This window comes from Castanea sativa, chromosome 11 (assembly GCF_040712315.1).
Source record: "Castanea sativa cultivar Marrone di Chiusa Pesio chromosome 11, ASM4071231v1".
In the NCBI taxonomy this organism is placed as follows: domain Eukaryota; kingdom Viridiplantae; phylum Streptophyta; class Magnoliopsida; order Fagales; family Fagaceae; genus Castanea; species Castanea sativa.
The window spans coordinates 51179332-51203143 of record NC_134023.1 but is presented as its reverse complement, the minus strand read 5'-3'; the positions used below and the strand labels follow the sequence as shown (position 1 = coordinate 51203143).

Here is a 23812-nt window from a genome sequence, read left to right as displayed (position 1 = left end):
GACTAATTAAATTTTTGTATTCAAGTTTGTCTAACATCTCATTTTCAATCGATAATATAACTAATTTACTTAATCTTTTTTGGGACATTGTCGATCTTAAATATGATTTTATTAATTTTAATTTTGAAAAACTTCTTTCTGCAGAAGTTACTGTAATAGGTATTGTTAGTAAAATCTTATAAACAATACACGTATTTGGAAATGAATCTAATATTTTTATATAATTTAGTATGTCAATTAGAGTATAATCTTTTATTTGTAAAATATCTTTTAAAACCTTTAACTTTGAAAATAAATCTAAACCATCAATATCATAATAAACATTATGTTTGAGAAAATCTTCAAGTTTAAGATAGTATTTTTGTAAACTATCGTTATCTAGTGCTTCAATTTTGTGAAGTTAAATAGAAAACCAAAATTATTTTGAAGTTTATTATCAAGATTTGTTGTATTGCAAAATTGAACATCATTGTTATCTTGCAATTGTGTCATTTCATTATCTTCTAACTCATTTTGGTGAATTTCTTGCTCATTTATGATATTTTCATCTAAATTTTGTGTTATATTTTATTTATTACTAATAACAAATTTATCCATTGATCCTTTTTTAGACTCAATTAATTTTTCTTCTTTTTTTCTTTTTTTAAGTTTTTCATATCCAGATGCATATTTTCTAGTAGACATTTTTAATCAAAAAATATATTTATAAAGACTAAAATAAAAAATAATTTTCAAGTGTAGAACAAATAAGAAATAGAACCTGATTTATATAAAAAATATTGTTGTAGTTTCACCGAACAATTACAAGTATTTAGCAATCTCAACCTGCATAAATAAAGACTTATTCAATATATTACCACTAACTAATATATATATATACACACAAGATTAAAATTTTTTAAAAAAAAATTAAGCACAAGCATAATAAAAATTTAAGCACAACTATAACACAACAAGGCTTATTACCCACAAAATAACACAAAACAAATCCTATCTAGTCTATAACCCAAAAAGGAAAAAAAAAAAAAAAAAAAAAAACGCGCGGGCAGCAGGCTTTATAAAAAAAATAATAATAGAACCTTGAAGGCCCAAAATTGATCAACAAAACCAGGCCCAATCTTTAATCTTATTACAAAGTCAAATGCCCAAATTTATACCTGCTGAACCGACGGCTAAACTTGAGTCTGAGTGAGAGAGGCGGAACCGATTCTGCTGAAGTGCTAAATGGCTGAGAAAGAATAAGAGAGCTTAGAGAGGCCGGAGGCAGAGACACCAATTTAGAGAAAGAATGAGAAAGGCCGTCCAAGCGGAGGAAGGCAAGAAGCTTGCTGCCTTCGCCTTGCTTAAGCTGTTGACTTGAGCAGATGAGAACTAAGAAGTGAGAACAGGGGAGAGAAAGAGAATCAGAGAGAATGAGAGACAGAGAGAGGCAGAGAGCAGAGAGAAAGGTAAAAATTTTAGGGTTTTGAGTTATTTTATTTGTTGTGATTTGTGATTGTTTTGTGGGTAATATCTTAGTCCAGATTTGTAGTTTATCTGATTAATTCTTCGTTTGTCTAAAGGATAATAATGTTTGATTTACCAACATTTTTGTTTTTTGGTTAAAAGAATGTGCCAGATTTTTTTACTTCACCTGAAACTAAATTTTTTTCCCCCCTATTGTGCCAGATTTTTGTGCTTCACCTAAAACTAAAAAAAAAAAAATTCCCTACTCCCTCTTATTTTCTAAAATTTTGGAGTCTCTCTTCCACTTAGGGGCCTTAGGCAATTGCCTAACCCGCCTAAGGGAAGGGCCGGCCCTGATTAAGAGTTGTATAGAACTAGCTTTTAATTTTATTTTCCTTTTCTTTTTCTCTTCCTTTTCCTTTTGGTCCTATATTGAGGATCCATATCCGACCCTAAAATTTTGGAACAAAGTTTGTTATTGTTTTTTCCTTCTAGGATGCGCAAGGAAATTTCTTTTTCCTGTTATAGTATCTAGTTGTTCACCATTCATTAGCCATACAATAAGAGGTTTTGAGAAGTTTTGAGTTAAAATTTTGGAAGAGAACGCATGGTATTCTTTTCATGAAATTAGAGAGATGGAATGGACCATAAGGATAGTGTGATGGATATTACAAATTAATCTTGAATTAAAATGTTGGAGTTGCAAAATTTTGAAGTTTATTACAAATACTTTCATAATTTAAAATGAACAGCTGTAATTAAAGCCTTACTATTTCCAGAAGTGAAATGAACCATGAGGTATTATAGAAAACGACATGCAGTATCTGTAGCAAAAAATACAGTATTTTTAATACATTTTTGTAAATACAATTTTTCAATCAAATATGAAATAACTCACGAAAATATATTTGAAATATGACGTGAAATAAATGGAATCCAACCCCACATAATGGTTCTAAAACAACAGGGTAGTTCCAAGCCAAGAATCTGATTTTCTTAAGGAAAACATAACATCAAATCCTAGATATATACCTTGCTTAGTCTATGCAAGCACACTAGCAAGTCATTCCTATCTCTTTTGTATAACTCTCTCTTTCTCTCTTAATATATATACACACCTTATTGTTGGACCTGATTATATTTCTATCCTTCCACCAAAATGGGTCTGGTTATGAGTCTCGTGGCAAAAGGTTTGTCTCCTCGCTTCTCATTTCATGTGCTTTCTTCAATCACATCTTTTGCAATTACTATTTTTTTCCTTTGTTTTATATATGATTCATGTTTAATGTCTTTCTTTTTTCTTTTTTTTCTCTTTATAGATTTTAAATTTTTTGATAGGTCAATTATGGGAGAGGTGGAGTTCAAACCACAAATATAGAATATTACAAAAGATGTCATTACCATTAGAATATCACTTAAACGGCTGAACCTCTTTAAATATTTGTTTATTGTCTTTCATCATACTTATTTGTGGTTCAGTCCCATTACAATTGATTCCCCCATACTTTCAATTGTGTTACATGCGATCTCTTAAAACTTGGATTAAAAATTTGTTAGAATTCCATCCAAATTAATAAATTTCACATTTTGTGGGCAAACAACTTCTCCTTATGATTTGACCCAATCTAATTTAGTCCTTCAAGCCTTTTCAATGATTACATTTTAGTCCATTAAAGTTTGGACTAACATAAAGTTGTTGAGGGTATTTTGGATGAAATCCTAATGATTTCATTTTAATCCAAACCTTAGGGGTCAAATGTAACAATTTAAAATTTGTGGACTAAATTGTGTTAGTATCAATCAAGGAGGTAAACTCTCTCTCCAAATTATAACAATAACTTTATCTATATATATATATATATACACACAAAAGCATAGCAAAAATGAACACCTTTATGGTGCCAAAGGGTAGTATATATCATTATTCATAACATATTTATACTACTTTCGTTCAACAATAGATGAATATTTGTTAAATGACACATTTTAATGAAAAAGTAATAATCCCTTTGTAAATACTTTTAGGCAGGTCATGTGTGTTTGAAACCATCTCACACCCACATCCATCACTTAATTTCAAGTATTATTATTATGTTTATGTGTGCTTTATAAATTTTTTAATAGATTTATAAATGATTTATTAGGGGATGAAAGGGGTTACATTTATATTTAAACAAAGTATTTCTTCTAATTGATTTAGAAAAACCTCCTTGAACCAATTATTTTACAATCATATTACAAGACATGACCAAATATGGAAGTGATCAACTGCATAAAGCATTGTGAAAAATGCAGCTTAAGTCATCTTTTTCAACGCCACCCAAACATCTTATATGTAATACCAAACATGGTTACTAATAGTCATAATGCATTACCATTGATCATCTTTTTCATCATCATCCTAATCACATTACTACTATTGTTATCATAAATTTTTATTGGAAAGCTGGAAAAACCATCTCCATAATTCATCTAAAAGTCCTAGTTGCCTATTAGGAGAGAGTTAATATTTTCTTTTTCTTTTTTTTCTTTTTTTTTGGCTGAAAGTTAATAATTCCATATGACACCATAACGTTTCTGAGCTTTATATTTTGCATCATAGGATTACCGTCAGCGCAGGTATTGAATATCTTTGTGGGATCGCTCTACAACGAGTTCCAGAAGAAAAAAATCAACAGCTTTGATGACTTCCACAGTGCTATGCTCGATGTCTTCAAGTAAGCATTTAAGATCATATAATATATCTTAATTATCATTTTCAAAATAATGATAATAACAAGGGAAAAAGAATGTTAGAGATGAAAATGTTCAAGATCAACTCGTTCTCTTTTTGGGTTCTTGTTAACTAACTAATAAAGTTTGTTATTGTCGAATGTGTGATCTGATATTAAACCTTACATACACACAAAAAGAAAAATTCATTGATATTTTGACCTTACAATATATTGTAAATTAACATGGAACCAATGTCATGAGTTCAATTTTATTATATCTATCAAAAAAAATAAATTTTATGGATGTCTTCCAAAGATTCTCACTATACCTTTACCACCTTTCCAAAGTCATTACATGATCACTTCTTCTATAAAACTGTTTGGTATCATTATAAGTACATTAAATTTTTAAGAATCTAATTGATAGCATCAGCCCCAAGCCCCAAGCAAATTTCCCTAAATAATTGTCTAACTATTGGTTCTAAATAAAATTTTATGCAGCACTCTCAACTCAGCACTGCCTGGTAAAAACTTTGATGTACCATCAACCAAGGAAGTAGAGGTCAGTCTAAATTGCTTGCACATTTATATGATCCTCTCATTTCTTCCTAACTCCTATATGTTACCAAATGCAGGAATCTTATGAAAAATGGAATGCGGAATCAAACGCCGAAAAAAAGAGGTTAGTGTTCATTGAGTTTATGAAGAACAAAGTCAATCTTAACAAAGGAGATAACTCCATGATGATCACTGGAATAGTAACACCTCCGGCAGCAATGGCAGCTAAAAGGGCTGGAGAGAATCTAACACAGCTGAAAATGATCAAGGCCGTTCCTGATGTGATATTTATTCCCTCGGCAACAATGGTTGCTCTCATTGTTGTTAAGGTGTCCAAAAGGATGTTCATGGGGAACATTCCATCCTGAATATTGAGCCTAATACGCCTAAGTAATGCAAAATGTAATGTGTCTGTGATTACGGGTATTTTACTCTTTATGTATTCTAATGTATAAAACAAGATCTTTGAGTTGGATATTTGTATTTCCCATCTCTTCTATCTGACATATATACCAAAAACATCATTTTTTTTTAGTGGGATCATTCTTTCTATAATGTTGTTTTGCAATTGTGTTCCAATCAGTTCAACCGGTAAAATCTCCTATCATCAAATAAAGGACCTAAGTTTGAATCCTATCTATACAACAAAACTCATTAATGTATTAGCTTGAAAATAAAGAGCAATTATCAAAGAGCTAGCGTATCTTTAAAATTAGAAATTGTTGTTCACTTGTTCTGAATGTCTAATAGTTCTGAGGGTGAACATTTTTTTTTCGTAGTTTCTTTTTTGTTGGACCAATAGCAGAGATTGAACTTCAAAAGGCCAAATTAACAGTTAAGTCCTTTTAAAATATAACCTTGAAAATGTGAAATTTTAAATATACTAAAGTTAAAAACATGAAAGATTGAATGACAATCCATGACAAGCACTATATACCATCAGGCCAAGAAAACCATCATACCTAAGTACTTGAAAATGTGAAATTTTAAATATACTAAAGTTGAAAACATGAAAGATTGAATGACAATCCATGACAAGCACTATATACCATCAGGCCAAGAAAACCATCATACCTAAGTAAAAAATTATTCATTTCTTTCCCTGCAGTCCTGATATCAAGTGTAAAGCAACACCAGAACCATGACCAGAAGAAACCAAAAACTTGCTACACAATTCCAAGCATACAAGGGCAAGGGCATTTTGAAGTCCCAACAATAATTTAATCAGTGAACTCTATACTGCATCTAGATAGTAGAAAAAGGGGATATGGAAGCATCACATTTTCTCAAAATAGAAAAGCCATTACTAACTATCATCCCAAATTGCCCTAAATATACACACAAGGATCCACCAAATATGAAAAGCCAGGTAAACATGACACAAAAAACTCAATTAATAGGGCGCATCCAAATAGAATATATCATGATTCCATTAGAAAATGTGTTTTTTGCAGACATGTACATTTGAAATCATTGCCACCAGAGAGAAGATAAATGGCAGAATAAGCAGCATATACAAATTCTAAGTGCAGCTTGACATCCTTCCCAAATTTTTTTGGTTTTCCATCCTTTCAAAAATATAACTATCCTAACTCTCACAATCCAGCTAACCTGAGGGTCTCTTGCTCCACCTATTTTTGCCAGCCTTTCGCCTCCCCCGTCTTCTTGTTTTCCTAGGGAAAATTGACTTGGAAGTGGAACGTGACTTTACATTAGATTGCACATTAGGCATAGCAGTTTCTGAGGGCAAGTCATTAGCTTCTGAAACCTCAACTTTAGGAACAATTTTCTGCTCTTCCATTGGTACCTGAGGCTTCTCTATGAGCTGAAGCCTAACTGTTCCAAAATCATCCAACTCTTCCTTGGCTGCCTGATTATGTATCAGAATTCCCTGCTCAGTCAGAATTCCCTGCTCATTCTGCAGGCATGATGAATAAATCAGTTGCAATCAATATAAGCTCTGCAAGTGACTTTGGTGATTGAACCAATAAAATGGTCATAATTACCACAAAAAAAGGGATTAATCAGAAAAGTCTCTACCTACCAAATGAAAAGAGGTGCATTAATGGGACACCACTGTAAACATGTATGCAGGAACAAGAAAAATTACAGGCAAAACCAGTAAATCAGAAACACCCCAGCAACTCAGCCCAAAACAAAGATGAGAGAGAACGAGTAACATCCCCATTTTTTTGATAATGTAGGAAACTTTTCCAAAGAAGAGCCCTTTGGACTCACCTCTAGCTAGTAAAACCTAAAACCTATAGGCAACTGACCCTATCTACCAGAATTAGTTGCCAGGGTAATCTAGGGGCACTCAACTCTGGGCTAAGCAAAAAGAGGAACACCCCTACAGCAGAAAATTGCAGAAAAATGGTTCTTTAAATAATTGGCACCTTGTATTGGTTCTTTAATGGCACATTGATAATAGTAAGAAGCCCCAAGCCCACACCAAGATCCTTAGGGAGGCTGAAGTGCTTTATAAAGCCATCATCCGCCCTTAGATAAAGCCATCATCAAGAGTACCCTTTCTAGCCACCCTACTTTTTTCTTATCATTGTTTTCAATCCCTACAAGTGTTGCTGACCGTTTGGAAAAATTACAGCAGGACTTTTTGTCGGGTGGTTTAAGTGATGAGGTGAAAATGCACTTGGTTAACTGGAAGCCTGTAGTTACCTCTCAAGGAAGTACATCCAATGTTATACCACATAGCAAGGAATAAGGACGTGTTTGTAGCAGAGTATTTGTGTTGGCATAATGGGATTGCGAATTGTGATATGCATCTTGTTAGACCAATACAAGATTGGGAATTGGCAAGTTTGGAATCTTTCTTTGCTCTTCTTTATTCTTCTAAGGTGGATTGGAATGAGGAAGATTTGTGGGTAGCTTCCAGGAGTGGTTCTTTTGAAGTGATTTCATTATATTCTATCTTATCTAACAGAGGTAAGCATTCCTTCCCTTGGAAAAGTATTTGGAAGCTGAAAGCTCCTCCTAAGATGGCTTTTTTCATTTGGACAGCAGCCAAGGGGAGGATTCTAACTTTGGATAATTTGAGGAAGAGAGATATTTGTGTTGTTAACAGGTGTTGTATGTGTAAACATGATTAGGAATCAGTGGACCACCTGCTCATTCATTGTCCCTTTGCCTCTGATTTATGGTCCGTTGTATTTAGTTTATGTGGTATATCCTTGGTTATTCCTAAACAAGCAGAGTTGCTTGCTTGTTGGCATAGAGGCGTTGGACAACATAGGTCAGCATCTGTTTGGGGTGTTATTCTGCAGTATATTATGTGGAACATATGGAGAGAACGGAATAATAGAATCTTTGAAGGGGAGGAGCATTCTATTATCGACTTTAAGCGCATTTTCCATCTGTCTTTATTTGAATGGACTGCTTTGATTGGTCTTGCCATACCTTCTGTTTTAGATTTCGTAGATTTATGTAATTTTGGGTAGCCTTTTGCTTTCCTTGTACACTTCAGGTGTACCAAGGAAATCGTTTTCTCCTTGTATTTGTTCCTTTTTTCAATAAAGTTTTTATTTACTGATCAATAAATAAAGCCATCATGCACCTCCCTCCTTGTAATTACTCAGCAAAAAGACAATAGAAAGAAGTAAACCTCTCCATATCACCAACAAAAACTGATAAAAGAAGGGGGAGTTCTTAAACTATTTCAAGTGTTCTAGCATCTAAATTGTGTGAAAAATTATCTCTCATAGATTAGTTGGACTTGCAGAAAACAAATACCAGCAGGTATCTATGTACCAAACTAAGAGGAAATTACAAATACTCGAACCCTCTACCATCCTCAGTTACTATCTATAATAGGCTACCAATGTCAGGCAGAAACAAAGACATACATGATCATAGTCACAACCAATATTCTAAGCCAAAAAAATTAAATATAGCTGTAAATCCTGTCACCAAAGAAATACTTACATTTGCACATAAAACCCCAACCTGAGGCTGATCCATGCTGTCAATTATATTAGGAAAAGGGATCAACTCTTCATCACTCAAAAATGCAAATTCAGGCACAGGTGTATCTCCCATGTCACACTCGGACATATGCTGAGATGCAGTAAACAGAGATCTAGATAGCAAGCTATGTCCATTTTCAAAAGGAGAAGCAGGATTTTGATCAGAACTGGTCAATGCATCATCTGGTACAAGCAAGCTCAACTGATTTATGGAAGAGAACTTTCCAGGATTTTCACCAATCACCTTATCAATTTGAGCCTTTAGCTTGCGAACTTGTGAATGTGCCACTTCAATCTTCCGAAGGATTTCTTCAAAAGAATTATCACCATTACCAAACTCAAGAGATGACCATCCATAATTTATTTCAAATTCATTATTGCCAATAGTGACCTTATCTGCAGAAATCACCACAAGAGAAAATTTGGGCAGTAAGTATCGCTAGTGGGAAAAGGACTCTGTCTTAACCCCAAAAAGAAAACAACATTTTCTACAAAACTAGCAGAAATTCAGAAAAGCAATATAGCATTTGAAGATTTAAGATCCTAGTGAAAGAAATCAAGATGCATTGAAGCTCCAGAAAAACTCCATCCTCTCTTAAAATTACTTCTAGTAGCTAAAAACAAGAAACGTAAGATTATGGTAAGAGGTTGAGTTATAAGTTATAACTTTATATGACTTAATCAAGAATGTCAAATTGCTGATCATCTTTTCTTTTTAACAAAGATATGATTCTATAATTGCAAAGTACCCTTTAGGTCATTTATTATTGTTACAATAATTTGTTGATTGTCAAATGGTTTCGAATAATCAGCTTAATCCTGGTGAACATATACTAAACACAAGCCAATGCTGAATATGTGAGATTTTTGTTTTTCTTACTTCTGGGCTGTCCCTAACAAGCTATAAAATCATCAAAATTGCTCAAATCAACATCAGTATTCCTTACCAAGATTACCACAATTATCTACCATAGATGTGCTGTCACCAACAGGCCTCTTATTTTCTGGAAATAGAAAGGGGAAAAATAGAGGATAAATCAGACTTCTACTAGGCATTTAAAAAAGAAAGCAAGAAACAAAATTATAAATTTCATACCAAAATAAGAGAACAGGTTATGTTGAGACATATAAGATGCTATATCAATTGTGCTCTCAAGTCTCTTTCTTTTCTTCCTCTTCATGACTTTACTTCTAAAAATTTGACAAGAATATGGTAGAGACTTTGCATCAATGCCTTCTGATTTGGAGCATTCAAATTCAAATGGCTTTCTTTCATCATATTTTGCAAGTTTTCTATCATACTTTAATGCCTGGGACTGAAGCTCCTTAATTTGCAGTTCTATCCATTTACAACGCCACATAAGAGGACGTATGAACTTCCTCCAATGAACTGTCAACTTTTTCTTCTTGGGGGATCTGAAGCATACAATAACTCAGGTAAATGTCACATTTTTCTTAGTAAAAAAAAATTAAATAAAAACAAGAAAAAAAAAAAAAAGGAGCAACAATATGTACTCATCCATGGTAAGACACAACTCATTCCCAATTGTCTACATTCTAACACTTAAAAGACCAACAGGCTCAGGCCAGAAATAAAGACATGGGTAACAAACAGATGAAATCCTCCATTCTACACACCTTTTAAAACAGTGTGTATCAAAATATCCATCATATACTGACGCTGATGCATCACCAGCATACAATCGTGACTCCACTTCACCATCAGTCATCATTAAGCCATTCTCTGTCCCAGATTCTGTATCACCAAAAGAACTTGACTGCTCAGTCACATCCTGGCATTCACTTTCAACCAATCCAGCATTAGTCGAATTTGTACAGTCTGTAATATTAACCTCCATATTCTCGCTTCCATCCTGTTCAGTAATTCGCTTAACTAACAATGTTTCCATGCTAAAGGTGTTGTCATGAGTCTCCTGACAGTTAGTTGCGCATTGTAGAAGCTTATCTTCTGGGCCCTGCAGGACAATTGCATTCTCCTTACTTACTGAAACTTCCATAGCAGCTTTAGACTTCCCTTTGAGCTCTAAATCAGGGCCCATACTACAATATCACTTGATTACTGCAAAGTTTACCAGTAGCACAATTCAAAATAATGAAGTAAAAACCAAAATTACATGAATTCCAAATTAAATGCAAAAGGACATATTATGAGACTGCAAAAGAGAATTTATTGGGAACTCATCATTTTAGAAATGGCTTCACTTAGTCCATATCATGAATATAATAAAATGCTCAATGTAAACATGTGTGTCATACAATATACTTCCACCATGTGGCACACTGTTAAGTACATTAAAATTAATGAGATAGTTTGTTCTTCTATGTGAAACTCTATCACCAAAGTTCTAAGTTTGAAATTTCACTCCAATAAAGTCCATCACCAAAAATTTCAAGAAATTTAAATTAAGGCGATTTTACCATTCTTTTTTTTTTCATTCAATTTCAATGATAATGGTGAAAAAAATTCTTTAATTTACATATAATTTTTAACTAAGCCATGCATCGCATTTTTCATGAAATAACATGCATTTGTGAATTCACCACAGAATTAACTAACATTCCACGCAATTGCAGCAAAGGTAAAAATTTGTCAAAAACTGAAAATCCAATGGAATCAAATATGCCTCAATAAGCTCAATCAAGAGCATCTTTCATCTTCCCATTTAGTTATTTATCTCAGATGGGGATGAAAAACTAACCAAAAAAAGTAGAGTTTTCTTTTACAGCTAATTGGCAACAAAGTATAATTTTATTTATGATGACAATTGGACGAATTCCTAATAATTTAACATACATTCCTTCCAATCCCCTATAAACAGGACTTAAAAATATACAATTTCAGCTATCAGATACTAATTTCCCCTGAAATTTTCTTAAAACAATATCCAAAATTCCACCAGAATATTGTTACACACTACACAAAACTAAACAAACAAACAAAATTCAACAAACCTTCCTCAAAAGTATAGTATTTACCAATCAAAAAAAAAAGTTATATCTTAAAGCAACCACCAAACATAACTTTTTTCAACAAAGTTCCTCAATAATTGAGTCAAATCAAAAAAAGAAAATTCATCGAATACATTATACTTTAAGAAATCCAAAAAAAGAAAAACACCCACAAAAATTTACCCAACAAAAATCAAAGTTACACTATTTTTTTCCATGATTACCAAGAAAAAAAAAAAGCAATCTTTCAATAAAAACAACAGTACAGCAGAGAGAAACAAAAGAAACCCAGAAAATTTTCTACCAAAACAAACAGAATTTTCAGATTAAAAGAGCCAAAAAAGTCAAAGAGTGAGGAGAACCCACCAACCCAAATCCCAAAAGAGAGAAAAGTAGTAACCTGTGTGGGGGCTGTGACGGCGGCGGTGGTCACCGCCAGGCGCACGTTAGCGTGGCCGGCCTTCTTTTACTTGACTCTGAGAGAGAGAGAGAAAATTTTATGAGTGGTCTCCAAGAAAGAGGAAAAACCAAAGAAAACCCAAAATATTAGGGGGAGAATGTTGTGCGAAGAGACAAAATATAAAGGATTTTTTGTGACGAAGCTGAGAAAGCAAAAGCAACTTGTTGTGGAAAAAGCTTCTCTTTTTTTCTTTTTTCTTTTTTTATGTTTTTGTTTTTGTTGTTTTTGTTTTTGTTTTTGTAGTTTTAGAAATAAGAAATTGAGAATTTTAGTTTTAGATCGTGCTTTGCACGTGGGGTCTAGTGGGAGTGGTTTCACGTGTGGTGTTAGATGTGTCTCACTTCAATATACAAGGGGAATGTTTGTATATAAGGTTGGTGTCATACCCACTGCAGGTTGAGGATATGGCTACCACTACTAGGAATTAGAATGAAAACATAAAGATAGAAGTTCAAATTAGGTGTGTCATGTGTGTGTATGAAACTATGAATAAGCTTGCTTTTATTGACTCTATTGAGTATATTGACTTATAGTTATGGGTGAGGTTTGAGTTTAGTATCCAATTGTATTGGACCCGTTGAGATTATAACATATGTCTATTTTTGAACACATAATCCGTTGAGATTATAGTTTTTCCTAGACCTAATTAGTGTTCGGTTCCTGATTAAATTGACCGGTCCGGTCCAATTTTTAAAATTATGCTTGAGACAAAATCATTATCTTGTGTCTCAACAAATTACTAGCATTTTTATTAATTTTTACTTGCAACTTTTGGTATTAAATCAATAGTCTAAAATAAAAATAAACCGATAAACCAATAGGGATGTTTATCTCATATTGGTTGTGTGTATTAGAGTTTCAGTCCTTATAACATCAAGTTACTATTACAAAAGTTAGTCCATTTTGTAGTGGTACTTTGATTATGTAATATATTATAAGTCTGTTTAAAAAACTCTATATATTAATTTTGTGTTTGTGTATTCTAATAAGTATTGTTGTTCCCTTAAAAAAAAACACATACACTTTGTTTATTTCAATGAAAAACCTCATGTGAAGATAGTTTTTCTCATTTCTCTATATTTGGTAATATATATATATATATATACACAAAATAGGTCAAAGACAACTATTTCTTAAATTTCCTTATATAGCTTAATATGAGTAGGGATGACAATTTTTTCCCGCCCCACTTGACCCACCCCTCCCCACTTCGCCCCGTGCGGGTTTTCCTTACCCTACAAAAGTGATGGGGCGGGGATGGGGCGAGATTTTAGACCCGCACCACGGAGCGAGGCGGGGATGGGTTTACACTTTTTAGACCCACCCCGCCCCATCCCCGCGTTAATAAGGATTAAGTTGTAATTTTTTCATACTCTAAAATCCTACTATTTAAACAAAAATATCATCAGCTTATTTTATTCTACCTAACGTGGTTCTACCTCTCTTTTCTCTTAAGCAAAGTTGAAAATAAGGTACCAATTTTAACTTTTTTTTTTTTTTTTTGTCTTTTCATTCATAATTCATATGTCTTTCTCAACTTACTTTTCATCATTAACATAATATGAGATTTTTGTGTCATACTATGAAATTTTTGTTGTGACATTGTCCTGTTAAACATTTAGATAATATTATTTAATTTTTGCTAAAAATTAGTTTGATTTGATAGGATAAATTTATTTATAATTTCAAGTATATTTTTAATATTGAAACATGTCATTTTATTTGAAAAAATGGTAATAGTTATAGGGAAAATTAACAAGAAATAAAGTTTTACGAAGTATGGCGGGTCTTCGCAGGGCCTTAAGGGGCGGGGATGGGGCAAGAAAAATCTCTACGGGGCGGGGGCGAAGATCTCATCCTTCGGCACCGCCCCGCCCCATTGTCATCCCTAAATATGAGATAGAGCTATTTTCCGCATAAAATTTTATGGAAAACAACTCTTTCAAACACGAAACTAAATAAAGAAAATAAATCTATCTTACCTGAAACTAAATAAGGGAAATGAAAGAGATAGTTTTCAAGTTCATTTCAAGATCACTACTAAATATAGGAAACTAAGACAATTTTTTAGAAAATACTTTTTTTAAATAATTTATTTTCAAAAAATATTAATGTTGAAACAAACAAAGTGTTAGCTCAAATGATTGATTTTTTATACTAAGTGAAGGGTTTCGAAATCTAGCATATCTTTGTCAAATAATAATAATAATCTAGCTGCATATGTAATAAGTGAGATGTCTAAAAGTGGTTCAACTAATCATTAATTTTTTCTTTTTTTTATCCAACGGCTAATCATTTTGATACTAAAATGGTACTAATGATAATAATTGAATCTCAAAAAATAAATACTAATAATAAAGCTCCGGTTAAAAGTGTCTTTAAAATATTTGTTAATAAATCATTTTAGAAAAGTTTTGACACCACTTTTAAAAAATATATAAATAAATAAGTAAAACTCTTTAAAAATTCAATTACTTTTTTCTTTTCCCATAAAAATATTTTCTAAATCAATACCTTTGCACATTCCTTAAATTCTTCGTAATCATATCATATCCATATACTATAAAATAAAAGTTGGACTAATTGGACTTTAGAAGCAGGGGTTATACCAAATTGCAGGAATTTTTTTATGTTCCAATCTCCTTCAACCCCTTTAATTTCTTTCTAAATTGATAAAAATCTTAGCAATAATAATAATAATAATAATAATAATAATCACTAGAAATATATATATATATATATATATATTAGAAAGTAACCTATGTTGTTTGCTCTCGATTATAACTTTTTATCATAAAACTAAAATACTAATAGATATTTGGTGAAGGATAAAATTGATCCCACTGTATTACTCCACTCTATTATTCAACTATCTTACCCGCCGACGTAACTGTATCCCACTGGAAATATTTGTTTGTTTTGAGGAAATGAAAATCATTTGACCCGACTGCCCGTTCAAACGAAGGAGAAATTGTCAGCAGTTGGAAGGGTAGTTGGCGCCATGCCTACTGACAAACTGATTCTTTAATTGCTTTGTCAATCCTTTCCCTTCAATCTCTCTCCATGCCTTGTCCCTTCCCAATACCAGAAACCACACAGACAGAAATCCTGTCTACTAGGATTCAAATCTTTCAAAACACTCTCCAAATGCTACTACTCAACTACCTGCTCTAATATCAAATACCCTTTTAACACCAAATGGCTTCTCTTTCTCTACCACTGTCAACTATCCTTATTTTCATCATCTGCACACTCACTCTCACTGCTCACTCTGTTCCTTTCGTTGTCTTGCATGGTAATTAATTTTCTCACTCTCTTTTCTATAATTTTTTCCCATTTATTCTCTCAATTTTTTTTCTGGGTTGCTGGTTTTTTTGGGTTCTTTTAATGCCCCACCTGCTATTTGACCTTCTATATTGTGCTCTCTGTAATGTGGTAATGGTGGAATGTAGGTAGTATCAAGAATTTAATTTCTAGTATGGGAAAGGAATATACTGTTTGCTATGTAGTAATTGTCTTTTAGCTTTCTGTAATTCTGTTGGATTGTGCTGTTATGTACTGTATGTTTCCTTAAGTTTAGTTAAAAGTCCATATGATATTCTACCTGGGTTTTTGTTTAAACTCTTTCTCATATAATGTAAATTATCAGTGAGTTAGTGGTGGAAGGTATGGACTGAGCTTATTCTTTATTTGATCTTTGATGTACTGGCTCCATTTCTGTTTTGAGATAAAATATAAAATAGGAGTATTGGAGTTCCTGTCTCATATATTTGATTGAGAATAAATTTTTAGGAAAGAAAAAAAATTTAAACCTTGTGATGGGACTTAGAATATACCCTTACTGGGTATCAGTAACCAGCAATCCATATCTGGAAAACTTTATGGGATTTACTTTGTCGATTTCATATTGGTCACCTTGAGACTTAATCCTCACAAATGTGTTTTCCTTCAAGTAGAGAAGTGTTTGGAAAAGCAGAAATATCATTTGGAAATTGCTTGCAAGCAGTTAGGTAGCTATTTTATCCTATCAAGCTGTGACTGTGTTCTCAAACATGACAGAGACTGAGTTAGTTAGTCCGAAATATGTGAGAGCTAGAGTTTGTCATGTTATGCCTTTAATGTTCACACAAACTATCAGTTCATTGCACTCTTAATCACAAACTTTGAGCAATGCTACACTCTCACATTGCGTGGGAGCTCTTTACATATGCGCGCGCGCGCACACACACTTATTTATATATGGCAACTGTTATATTTCTAGCCCGTATGAGCTTCTTACATTAATGGATAAGTAAAGAAAGCTTTTCTGTAGAATAGTTGTTTCTAAAATATGTTTTGACTTCATCTTTCAGCTTCTCTATTGGCAACTAGAATATGTTGAGACTTTCCTCCAGGAGAATGATGTCTAGATATTGCAATATTTAGCATCCTTTAAGTGTTTGCTGCTATACTAACATTTTGTATGCATTTTTTGGCAGGCATTGGAGATAAATGCAGCAGTAAAGGAGTCGCAACATTCACCGAGCTTTTAAGCAATTGGTCTGGATCTCAAGGATATTGCGTGTATGTTTTTTTTTTATGAATACTTTATTCTCTATTTGGTAAAATATTAAACCCTGCAAACCTAACCTATAGGCCAGACATCCACACTACCTTTGTTTTCCTTGGGGGATTACCTCTAGGTAAAGAAAGCTTCTTATCCCTGTGCACAAGGCCGTTTGATGACTTTATTTATCTAACTTTCTTTTAAAAATTTCAAACTTGTTATGTACCTTGCTAGGATTGTGTGGTTAAATGATTAAATTTATCATATCTCAATAGCTTAAACTTTTAGAACAATCAGTAATTTAACATGGTATCAAAGCAAGAAGTCTTGAGTTTGATCCTTGTCTCCACCACTATCTCCCATTTAAATTCCTACATGTTGGGTCTCACCTATTAAAATGTAGTTTCGGCCCACACATGAGAGGAAGTGTTAGAATTGTGTAGTTAAATGATAAAATTTACCATATCCCAACAGTTTAAACTTTTGGGACAATCGGTAATTTAACATACCTTATACTTATGACCATAAAGCCATCAAGAAAGTGGAATTTAGGTCAAACTATGCTCAACTATTATTAGTGGAAAGCTAAATTATTTTTCAACATATCAACATGTCAAATGCTTTGAGATTGGATTTTCCTGCTGATTGGCTTTTTGGTACACGGCATCTGTAATCTAATCAGGCTCATATCCAATGTATAACCAACATGAACAGTGTTAAGTAAACCCTAAATGTAATCAGATGTACTTTTTTTCCTGTAGAGAAATCGGAGATGGAGGATGGGATTCCTGGACTATGCCTCTGCTGGAACAGGTTCCAATCATACTAATATATGAGGAGTGCTTGTCATCCAGAATGTTCCATATTTAATCATGTGATAATCATTTTTTTATAATTCTTGTGCTTGCAGACTGCTATTGCTTGTGAGAAGGTGATGAAGTTGTTTGGTAATGGATTTTTGTTTCCTCTTCTTGCAATGGAAGTGTAATTTGTTTCCCAACAAGATTTAGCTTCTATTTGCAGGTGAAGAGCATCAGTGAACTAAGTGAGGGTTACAACCTAGTTGGACTTTCTCAGGTAATTAACATAGGATTTCCTCTCATGTATTACTTTCGGTGTACTTCAATGGCACTCCCTGGGGACAAGTAAAAATGGAATTGAGACAAGCAAAAGCATGAATCAATCATATGCTTGGAACTTGGAAAGTGGAGCGAAAGTCTTTTTCAGAAATACATCAAAAAGAGACTTGCTTGGGACAAAGTCCCTCTAATCCAGGGAGAATAAAGTGTAAAATTGATTTAGGCTCCATTTTACAGTAGGTTATATATATTCAAATTGTTTGTTAATTTTATCAGCTTCCTAATTTGAGTGTACTGCTTAAAATGTTTGTAACATGTAAACAAGGGGATCATTGCAATGTGATACAAGAAAATGCTGTTATTGTAGTGTTTTTAGCTTTTCCTGATTATGAAAGGGGATACTTTTGGAAAGACTTTACTGACTAAAGTGTTTTGATTAATGTGGATTCCTTCATGGTATTCTCTTGTTATAGATTCTCATTAGTTTTCAGCAAACTTTTGTTTGATTTTTCTTTTTCTACATGTTTTTGTTTCGATATTCCCCAAGCTTTTCCTATATTTTTCCATGACTGGTTTAGTGCTGCAATTTTTAAATACATGTCTAGATTCCTGTTGGAACATTTGGATTGACATATGTTGATGTGATTCATCATTCAATGTCAATCGAGAACTTGATGAGTTTTGGAGACATCCAATTAATGGGTGAACTCTCTGAAAATAAAATTACAATTCAACATCCAGTGTTGATGTTGATAGGTTGTAATACAAAAAGGGGATGCATAATGAGTGCCTAAAATAGTCCTTTCACCTATGAATCATCAGGTCAAAGTAAATTATCTGCATAAATAGCATCATATTACATGAAGGAAAATTTAAATGACAAGACAAATTTACTCTTTTCAGTTTTAGATTCATGTAAAAAGGAAGTTGTTGCTTATATAGGGGTGAAGTATGGAACGTACCACATGTAAAATTGAGAAGGTTTTCAAGGCTGTATAATGTTGTAATTAGATCGCATTACATTTATCTCGATTTTCTTATCTTTTTCTTTCCCAATATTTAGACTTCTCTGATTGTTTGTTTATGTTTTTACATATTAGTAACATATTACATGGTCATTTTTGTTACACAGGGTACTATGATTGGTCGAGGGGTAATTGAATGGTGTGATGGGGCCCCTCCTGTAAGAGCTAATCTGATAATAACTATGATATTACTTTTTTATGTTTTTCATTTCTGAGTAGTGAACATATTGTTGAGGTACTCTTTCATCATCTTCAATATGATGATATTGATGTTTATCAAATGTCCACACATGCACAAAGGCCTTGTAGATATATTGCTGAATTGGTATATCACACGCTATAGATGAAATGCCTTCTGGGTGATAAAAAAACTTCGTCTTAGCAAAGTTAATTTTTACTCCAGAAAATTGCTTAAAGGCAGATCCTTTCTTTCGATTGCCACAGTGTTGATACATTTCCCTGCTAATTAATACTTGGCTTCTCAAAGATACCTGATACTGAGAAGACATTAACTTCTGATATCAGTGAAATGAATCTAGAGTAACCGTCTGGTTGAAAATGTTATTGGAGTCAAAATTCTCCTAGTAGCCTGAAAATCAGTCTAGGCACACAGCTTTGGCTATAGAACCTGGTCCAGGGGCCTTTGATCTATCCATTTCAAAGAGAATTCTTTAAGCTTTCCTAAAAGACAAATTCTATTTGTATGTGCCAAATAGTTTTTGAGAAATAGCTCATGAATCTAACAACCCTATTAGACACTTGTTTTGGGAATTCTATATAATTTGACAATCTCGTCAAAATAAAGCTTCACAACCTAGGTGGCATGTAAGGTTTTAGAACATAGGATAAAGTGGGCCATCTTAGAGAAGCACAACAGTACCACGAGAAGATTGAATCATGCTTTTGAAAGGTACAGGGAGACTGAGCATGAAAGCAGTACTCACATCTTGCTACTCCCTTGTGTGTGCTTGGGTTTTCTTGGGTCATGCTGAAGACAATGATTCAGACGTTGGAATGTTGGCAAGGAAAATTTTCTTCATCATAGGAACTTGAAGATCTGGAATGCTATTCCCTTTTCTGTGTTGTGGACCATTTCGTGGGAGACAAATGGTAGAAATTTTGATGGTGCTGAAAGGCATATTCGTGTAATCAAGTAATTTTTTTCCAGTCTCAATATGAGTGGTTGACTGTTTTAGGCAGCATCCTTTCATCTTCTTTTTTAGACTTTTTAGGTTTTCTGAGCTTGGGATTTTAGTTCTTTAGGAGTAGGTTAATTCACATTTTTTGTATTGATCAACATCCTCTTTTCCATAACATTATTTTACTTATAAAAAAGGAAATGCAATCCTTCAAATATTTGATTATTTCCCCATCATCTTCATTATTGTTTCTTCTCCTCTGTTTCTTTTTTCCTTCTACCATCTTTCTTTTACATTGTGCTGATTTATAGTTCTCTCACACTTGATTTTTATGATACTTATGTTCCATCTCTTTTTCTATATGCAGGTTAAGAATTTCATATCATTAGCTGGTATTCATGCTGGAATTGCTTCATGTCCACTTTGTGGAGTATGTGCTTCTTTCACTTCATGATCTGTATATTCTTTTTGTATGAGATTGGAACAGCACTTGTAAATATTTCTTTTGCATCAATTATATGCATAAGTTTTGGTGTAAATAGACTTGAAAATTATAATCATGTTGGACAGAACAAACTCTACTTAGGGAGATGCAAAAGATGTATTACCTTCCTGGTATTTTACACCAATAAAATACTAAATTAACCATTGGCATTGAAGGAAAAAATTTCAGCTGTACAAAACCTCCACACTCTTCGAAAGGTCAGATTATATTTTGGGGGGAAAACAAGTTGCACAGTATCTACAGAAACTTACTATTGTTGACTAAAAAGATTAAAAATGCTATTCCTGTTTTTTCAATGCTCTTTATATCTATAAATTGATTGTGGATACTGATGATACAGATCATTATAGATCATTGATATCAATGACAAACACAATGGCTAATTTTCAACAATATTTCTCTCTTCTTATTAATTGACTTTCATTCCTTTCCTATGATTTTTCAATTCTAGTTGGATTTTCTAAAACTTCTCTATTGTATACCATATGTGAGAGATTGAGTGATCTGGATATTGAATTATATCACTAATCAATGTCCTTTTGCAACAAAATTTGGACTTGTTACGGTAGAAAGGAGTCATGGAACCATTACAATTAATAAACATGTCTTATGTAATTTCATTTCCCACTTGAATGTGTTAATTAATCAGTCTACATATGAATTGCACTATAGCTTGATATGCATTCTTTTTGCAGTCTGAGTGGTATTGCATTCTAGTGGACTACTTAATCGAGTTAGAGGTCTACAGTGACTTTGTCCAGGTTTGAACTTTTTTTAATTAAAATTTGTAATTTTTTATTGTGATTATTTTATTAAATGAGAAATGAAGGACCACATATTGAATGAAGACAAATGTATAATTCAATGTTCGTAACTGTGACCTCTTTATAAATCACCTTCCTCTTAATTATTGTGACATTTAAATTTATCCTTATGGACTACTTTGACTGATTTGTTTTCCATTTTTTTTCTTGTTATATTATCTCTGATGACATTTACCATTTGAATTTCTAATCATTGGTGGGACTGCAGAAACATTTGGCTCCAAGTGGTTATGTGAAAATCCCAACTGTGAGTATAACTTCAGTTTACCTTAAAGCTCTTTAGTAAAGCCGATATATTGCAGGTTATCTTGCAGATAGTTTTGTCTTTTAATCTTCATGATAGACCAAATCCTCAGTTAAAGTTGGGGACCAGCTTTTATTCTTGATTAAGATTAGCTTCTTCCTACTTCTTAATATGGAATATGGGCCTGTGTTGTTTAGTCATTTTTTCTCTTGGGATGAAACCATTTGCTGATATGACTTTCAGCTATTTTAATTGTTTATATTTTCATTATTGCCACCTTCTCAATATTGCTTCAATTGAATTTTTTTTTATTCTAAGAGCTAAACAATATTATTTTTTCTTTCTTCAGGACATTAGCTCCTATTTAAAAGGATGCAAGTTTCTTCCAAAGCTTAACAACGAAATCAACGCTACAAGAAATTCCACCTATAAGGAAAGATTTGCTAGCTTACAGACTTTGGTACTTATTATGGTGAGTTGAAGAGTCATAAGCTGTATCTGTAATTTTTTCTAGTCCACTTAGAGATGATGCAAGTTGCAATTGTTCACACATGTTTGGTGATGCTCTTCTCTTTCTTTGCATGCATTATCAGTTTGAGCAGGATACTGTTTTGGTTCCTAAGGAGACCTCCTGGTTCGGGTATTACCCAGATGGGGCCTTTGATCCTATTTTGCCTGCACAAGAGGTAATCCATCTTTCCATGTCATGATTTTACCTTCTTGTAAGAAATATTTCTTCTCTATGCTTTGCTTCTGGGGAGGACTTTACTGGTCAAACATACTTCCTGGTCAACATTTTTTTTAATTATTATTATTATTATTAATATAGGATAATAAAAAGAGAAGTGCTACTTCTAATTTAGCCCTACTTATGGAATTATTTTTTTGCCCACTAATAACCGTTAGTAACAAACTGCAACTTATGATTTGTTGTGAAAGTGTTATGAAAATATTGTGGAAAGTGTTTCTCTAAAAAAAATGCTTATGCTTTTCAAACCAATATCAAGGCGAAGTCCATTTTCTCAATACAAAAGACACAACAGCCAAGCCTTAATCCTTCTCAAAAAATAATCCTAAAATCTGGAATTAGCTATGAATCCTCAACAAACTAGTTAGAATCAATCAATTGCATGTATTCTATTTCGCCATTTTATTCTATATGAAGTCTTGCTCTTTGCAAGAGTAACACACACGCAATCTTTACACAATTGAAGAATCTTCAAATTGTTCAAAAATAACTCATTAGTTGTTTATATCTCCACCATATATTAATTAATCATTGCTTTTAATTTCTTTAGCATATTTTATTCCCCGCAGACTCTACTCTATACTGAAGACTGGATTGGTTTGAAAATCCTGGATGAAGCTGGTAAAGTTAAATTCATAAACGTTTCTGGGGGTCATTTGGAGATTTCTACAAGTGATATGAAAACGTATATAGTGCCTTACTTGGAGGATGAAACATCAAGACAGATGGTGATAACAGAAACTTCACCATTTAACTGGCTTTCATCAATCTGGCATTTCTTTTTGGAACTGGTTGGGTTCTCTGAGGATCAACCATTGCTGCGCATGGTGCATTAATTTGAGTGCTGTCTTCACACGTGTATATTTATTATGATTAAATTACACTTTTGACCATTTGTGTTTAGGGGTTTTCATTTAGTCCCTCATGTTTGAACATTTTCATTTTTTACTCTCCAATTTGAGAACATATTTAAAGTAGTCCTCCCAATTATCATCGTTAGGGATGTGACTGTTATGTGACAAGTAAGCTTAAGGCGATGTAATTTTTCATTTTTTCTATTTAAAACTATGTTTTGGATCTTGCTCGATCTATGTTAGCAATTAAAAAATAAAGAAAAAAATTCATATATAATTTTTTTTTTTCCCCTCTTACCCAACTCCTTAGGTTGTGATGCATGATGAGATGGGGGGAGGGTTTTGACAGAGGTAGAATTTAGGCTCTATTTGGTTAGGAGATAGAAAATATATATGTTTTTTACCATGTGTTTGGTAAAGAGGCCAGAAAAGTAGAAGGAAAGATAATTAATTTACCATTATGCCCTTATTACCATTAGCAAGGATGGAAAAGTTGGGTTAATCTTGATGTTTTACCTCCTTCAAGCTTTCTCTCCATTTTGGAGAAAGATTAGTGGCCGAAGAGAAAAACTATCCCAACCCCATTTTCCTTCAATCCTATATTCTTCCCTACCAAACATAAGAAAATGACATTTTCTCTCTTCATTTTCCTCTCCTATTTTCCACCCTCCCCAAAACACCTCCAACCAAACACACTGTTAGGTCTCACACTAAATTTGA

General features: G+C 33.1%; 3 protein-coding genes across 4 annotated transcripts; 2 read left to right on the top strand and 1 right to left on the bottom strand.

Annotated features, from left to right (window-relative positions):
• The first annotated feature begins 2514 nt into the window (after window positions 1-2514).
• Window positions 2515-5273, top strand: LOC142617534 (uncharacterized). The gene is made up of 4 exons (XM_075790426.1): window positions 2515-2636; window positions 4049-4163; window positions 4662-4722; window positions 4796-5273. Exons 1-4 carry the CDS (start codon window positions 2606-2608, stop codon window positions 5084-5086), a joined length of 498 nt encoding a protein of 165 aa, XP_075646541.1. The 5' UTR covers window positions 2515-2605; the 3' UTR covers window positions 5087-5273.
• Window positions 5274-6094: 821 nt separating this feature from the next.
• LOC142617408 (uncharacterized) lies at window positions 6095-12259 on the bottom strand. Its single transcript, XM_075790272.1, has 6 exons — window positions 12069-12259; window positions 10337-10778; window positions 9795-10114; window positions 9646-9702; window positions 8658-9094; window positions 6095-6636 (listed from the first exon to the last, which is right to left on the bottom strand). Exons 2-6 carry the CDS (start codon window positions 10756-10758, stop codon window positions 6325-6327), a joined length of 1548 nt encoding a protein of 515 aa, XP_075646387.1. The 5' UTR covers window positions 10759-10778; window positions 12069-12259; the 3' UTR covers window positions 6095-6324.
• Window positions 12260-15022: 2763 nt separating this feature from the next.
• Window positions 15023-23369, top strand: LOC142617836 (uncharacterized). 2 transcript variants are annotated; one of them, XM_075790795.1, is made up of 12 exons: window positions 15023-15423; window positions 16607-16691; window positions 17436-17487; window positions 17585-17605; window positions 17698-17751; window positions 18886-18936; window positions 20285-20347; window positions 21118-21183; window positions 21455-21493; window positions 21840-21962; window positions 22084-22176; window positions 22808-23369. In XM_075790795.1, the coding sequence occupies exons 1-12, from the start codon at window positions 15327-15329 to the stop codon at window positions 23072-23074; spliced, it is 1011 nt and encodes a 336-aa protein (XP_075646910.1). In that variant the 5' UTR covers window positions 15023-15326; the 3' UTR covers window positions 23075-23369. The 2 variants fall into 2 exon arrangements, with proteins under 2 accessions (XP_075646910.1, XP_075646911.1); XM_075790796.1 differs by lacking the exon at window positions 18886-18936.
• Window positions 23370-23812: the final 443 nt, after the last annotated feature.

Bases quoted from the DNA above. Each gene is read 5' to 3' on its own strand.
- LOC142617534 (XM_075790426.1), top strand. From the start codon at position 2,606: ATGGGTCTGGTTATGAGTCTCGTGGCAAAAG. The intron at 4,164-4,661 runs GTAAGCATTTAA...AATTTTATGCAG, and splicing joins GCTATGCTCGATGTCTTCAA to CACTCTCAACTCAGCACTGC. The intron at 4,723-4,795 runs GTCAGTCTAAAT...TACCAAATGCAG, and splicing joins CATCAACCAAGGAAGTAGAG to GAATCTTATGAAAAATGGAA.
- LOC142617408 (XM_075790272.1), bottom strand. From the start codon at position 10,758: ATGGGCCCTGATTTAGAGCTCAAAGGGAAGTCTAAAGCTGCTATGGAA. The intron at 10,115-10,336 runs GTGTGTAGAATG...TGTATGCTTCAG, and splicing joins GATACACACTGTTTTAAAAG to ATCCCCCAAGAAGAAAAAGT. The intron at 9,703-9,794 runs GTATGAAATTTA...TTCTATTTCCAG, and splicing joins TAACCTGTTCTCTTATTTTG to AAAATAAGAGGCCTGTTGGT.
- LOC142617836 (XM_075790795.1), top strand. From the start codon at position 15,327: ATGGCTTCTCTTTCTCTACCACTGTCAACTATCCTTATTTTCATCATC. The intron at 16,692-17,435 runs GTATGTTTTTTT...TTTTTCCTGTAG, and splicing joins GGATCTCAAGGATATTGCGT to AGAAATCGGAGATGGAGGAT. The intron at 21,494-21,839 runs GTGAGTATAACT...TTCTTTCTTCAG, and splicing joins GTTATGTGAAAATCCCAACT to GACATTAGCTCCTATTTAAA.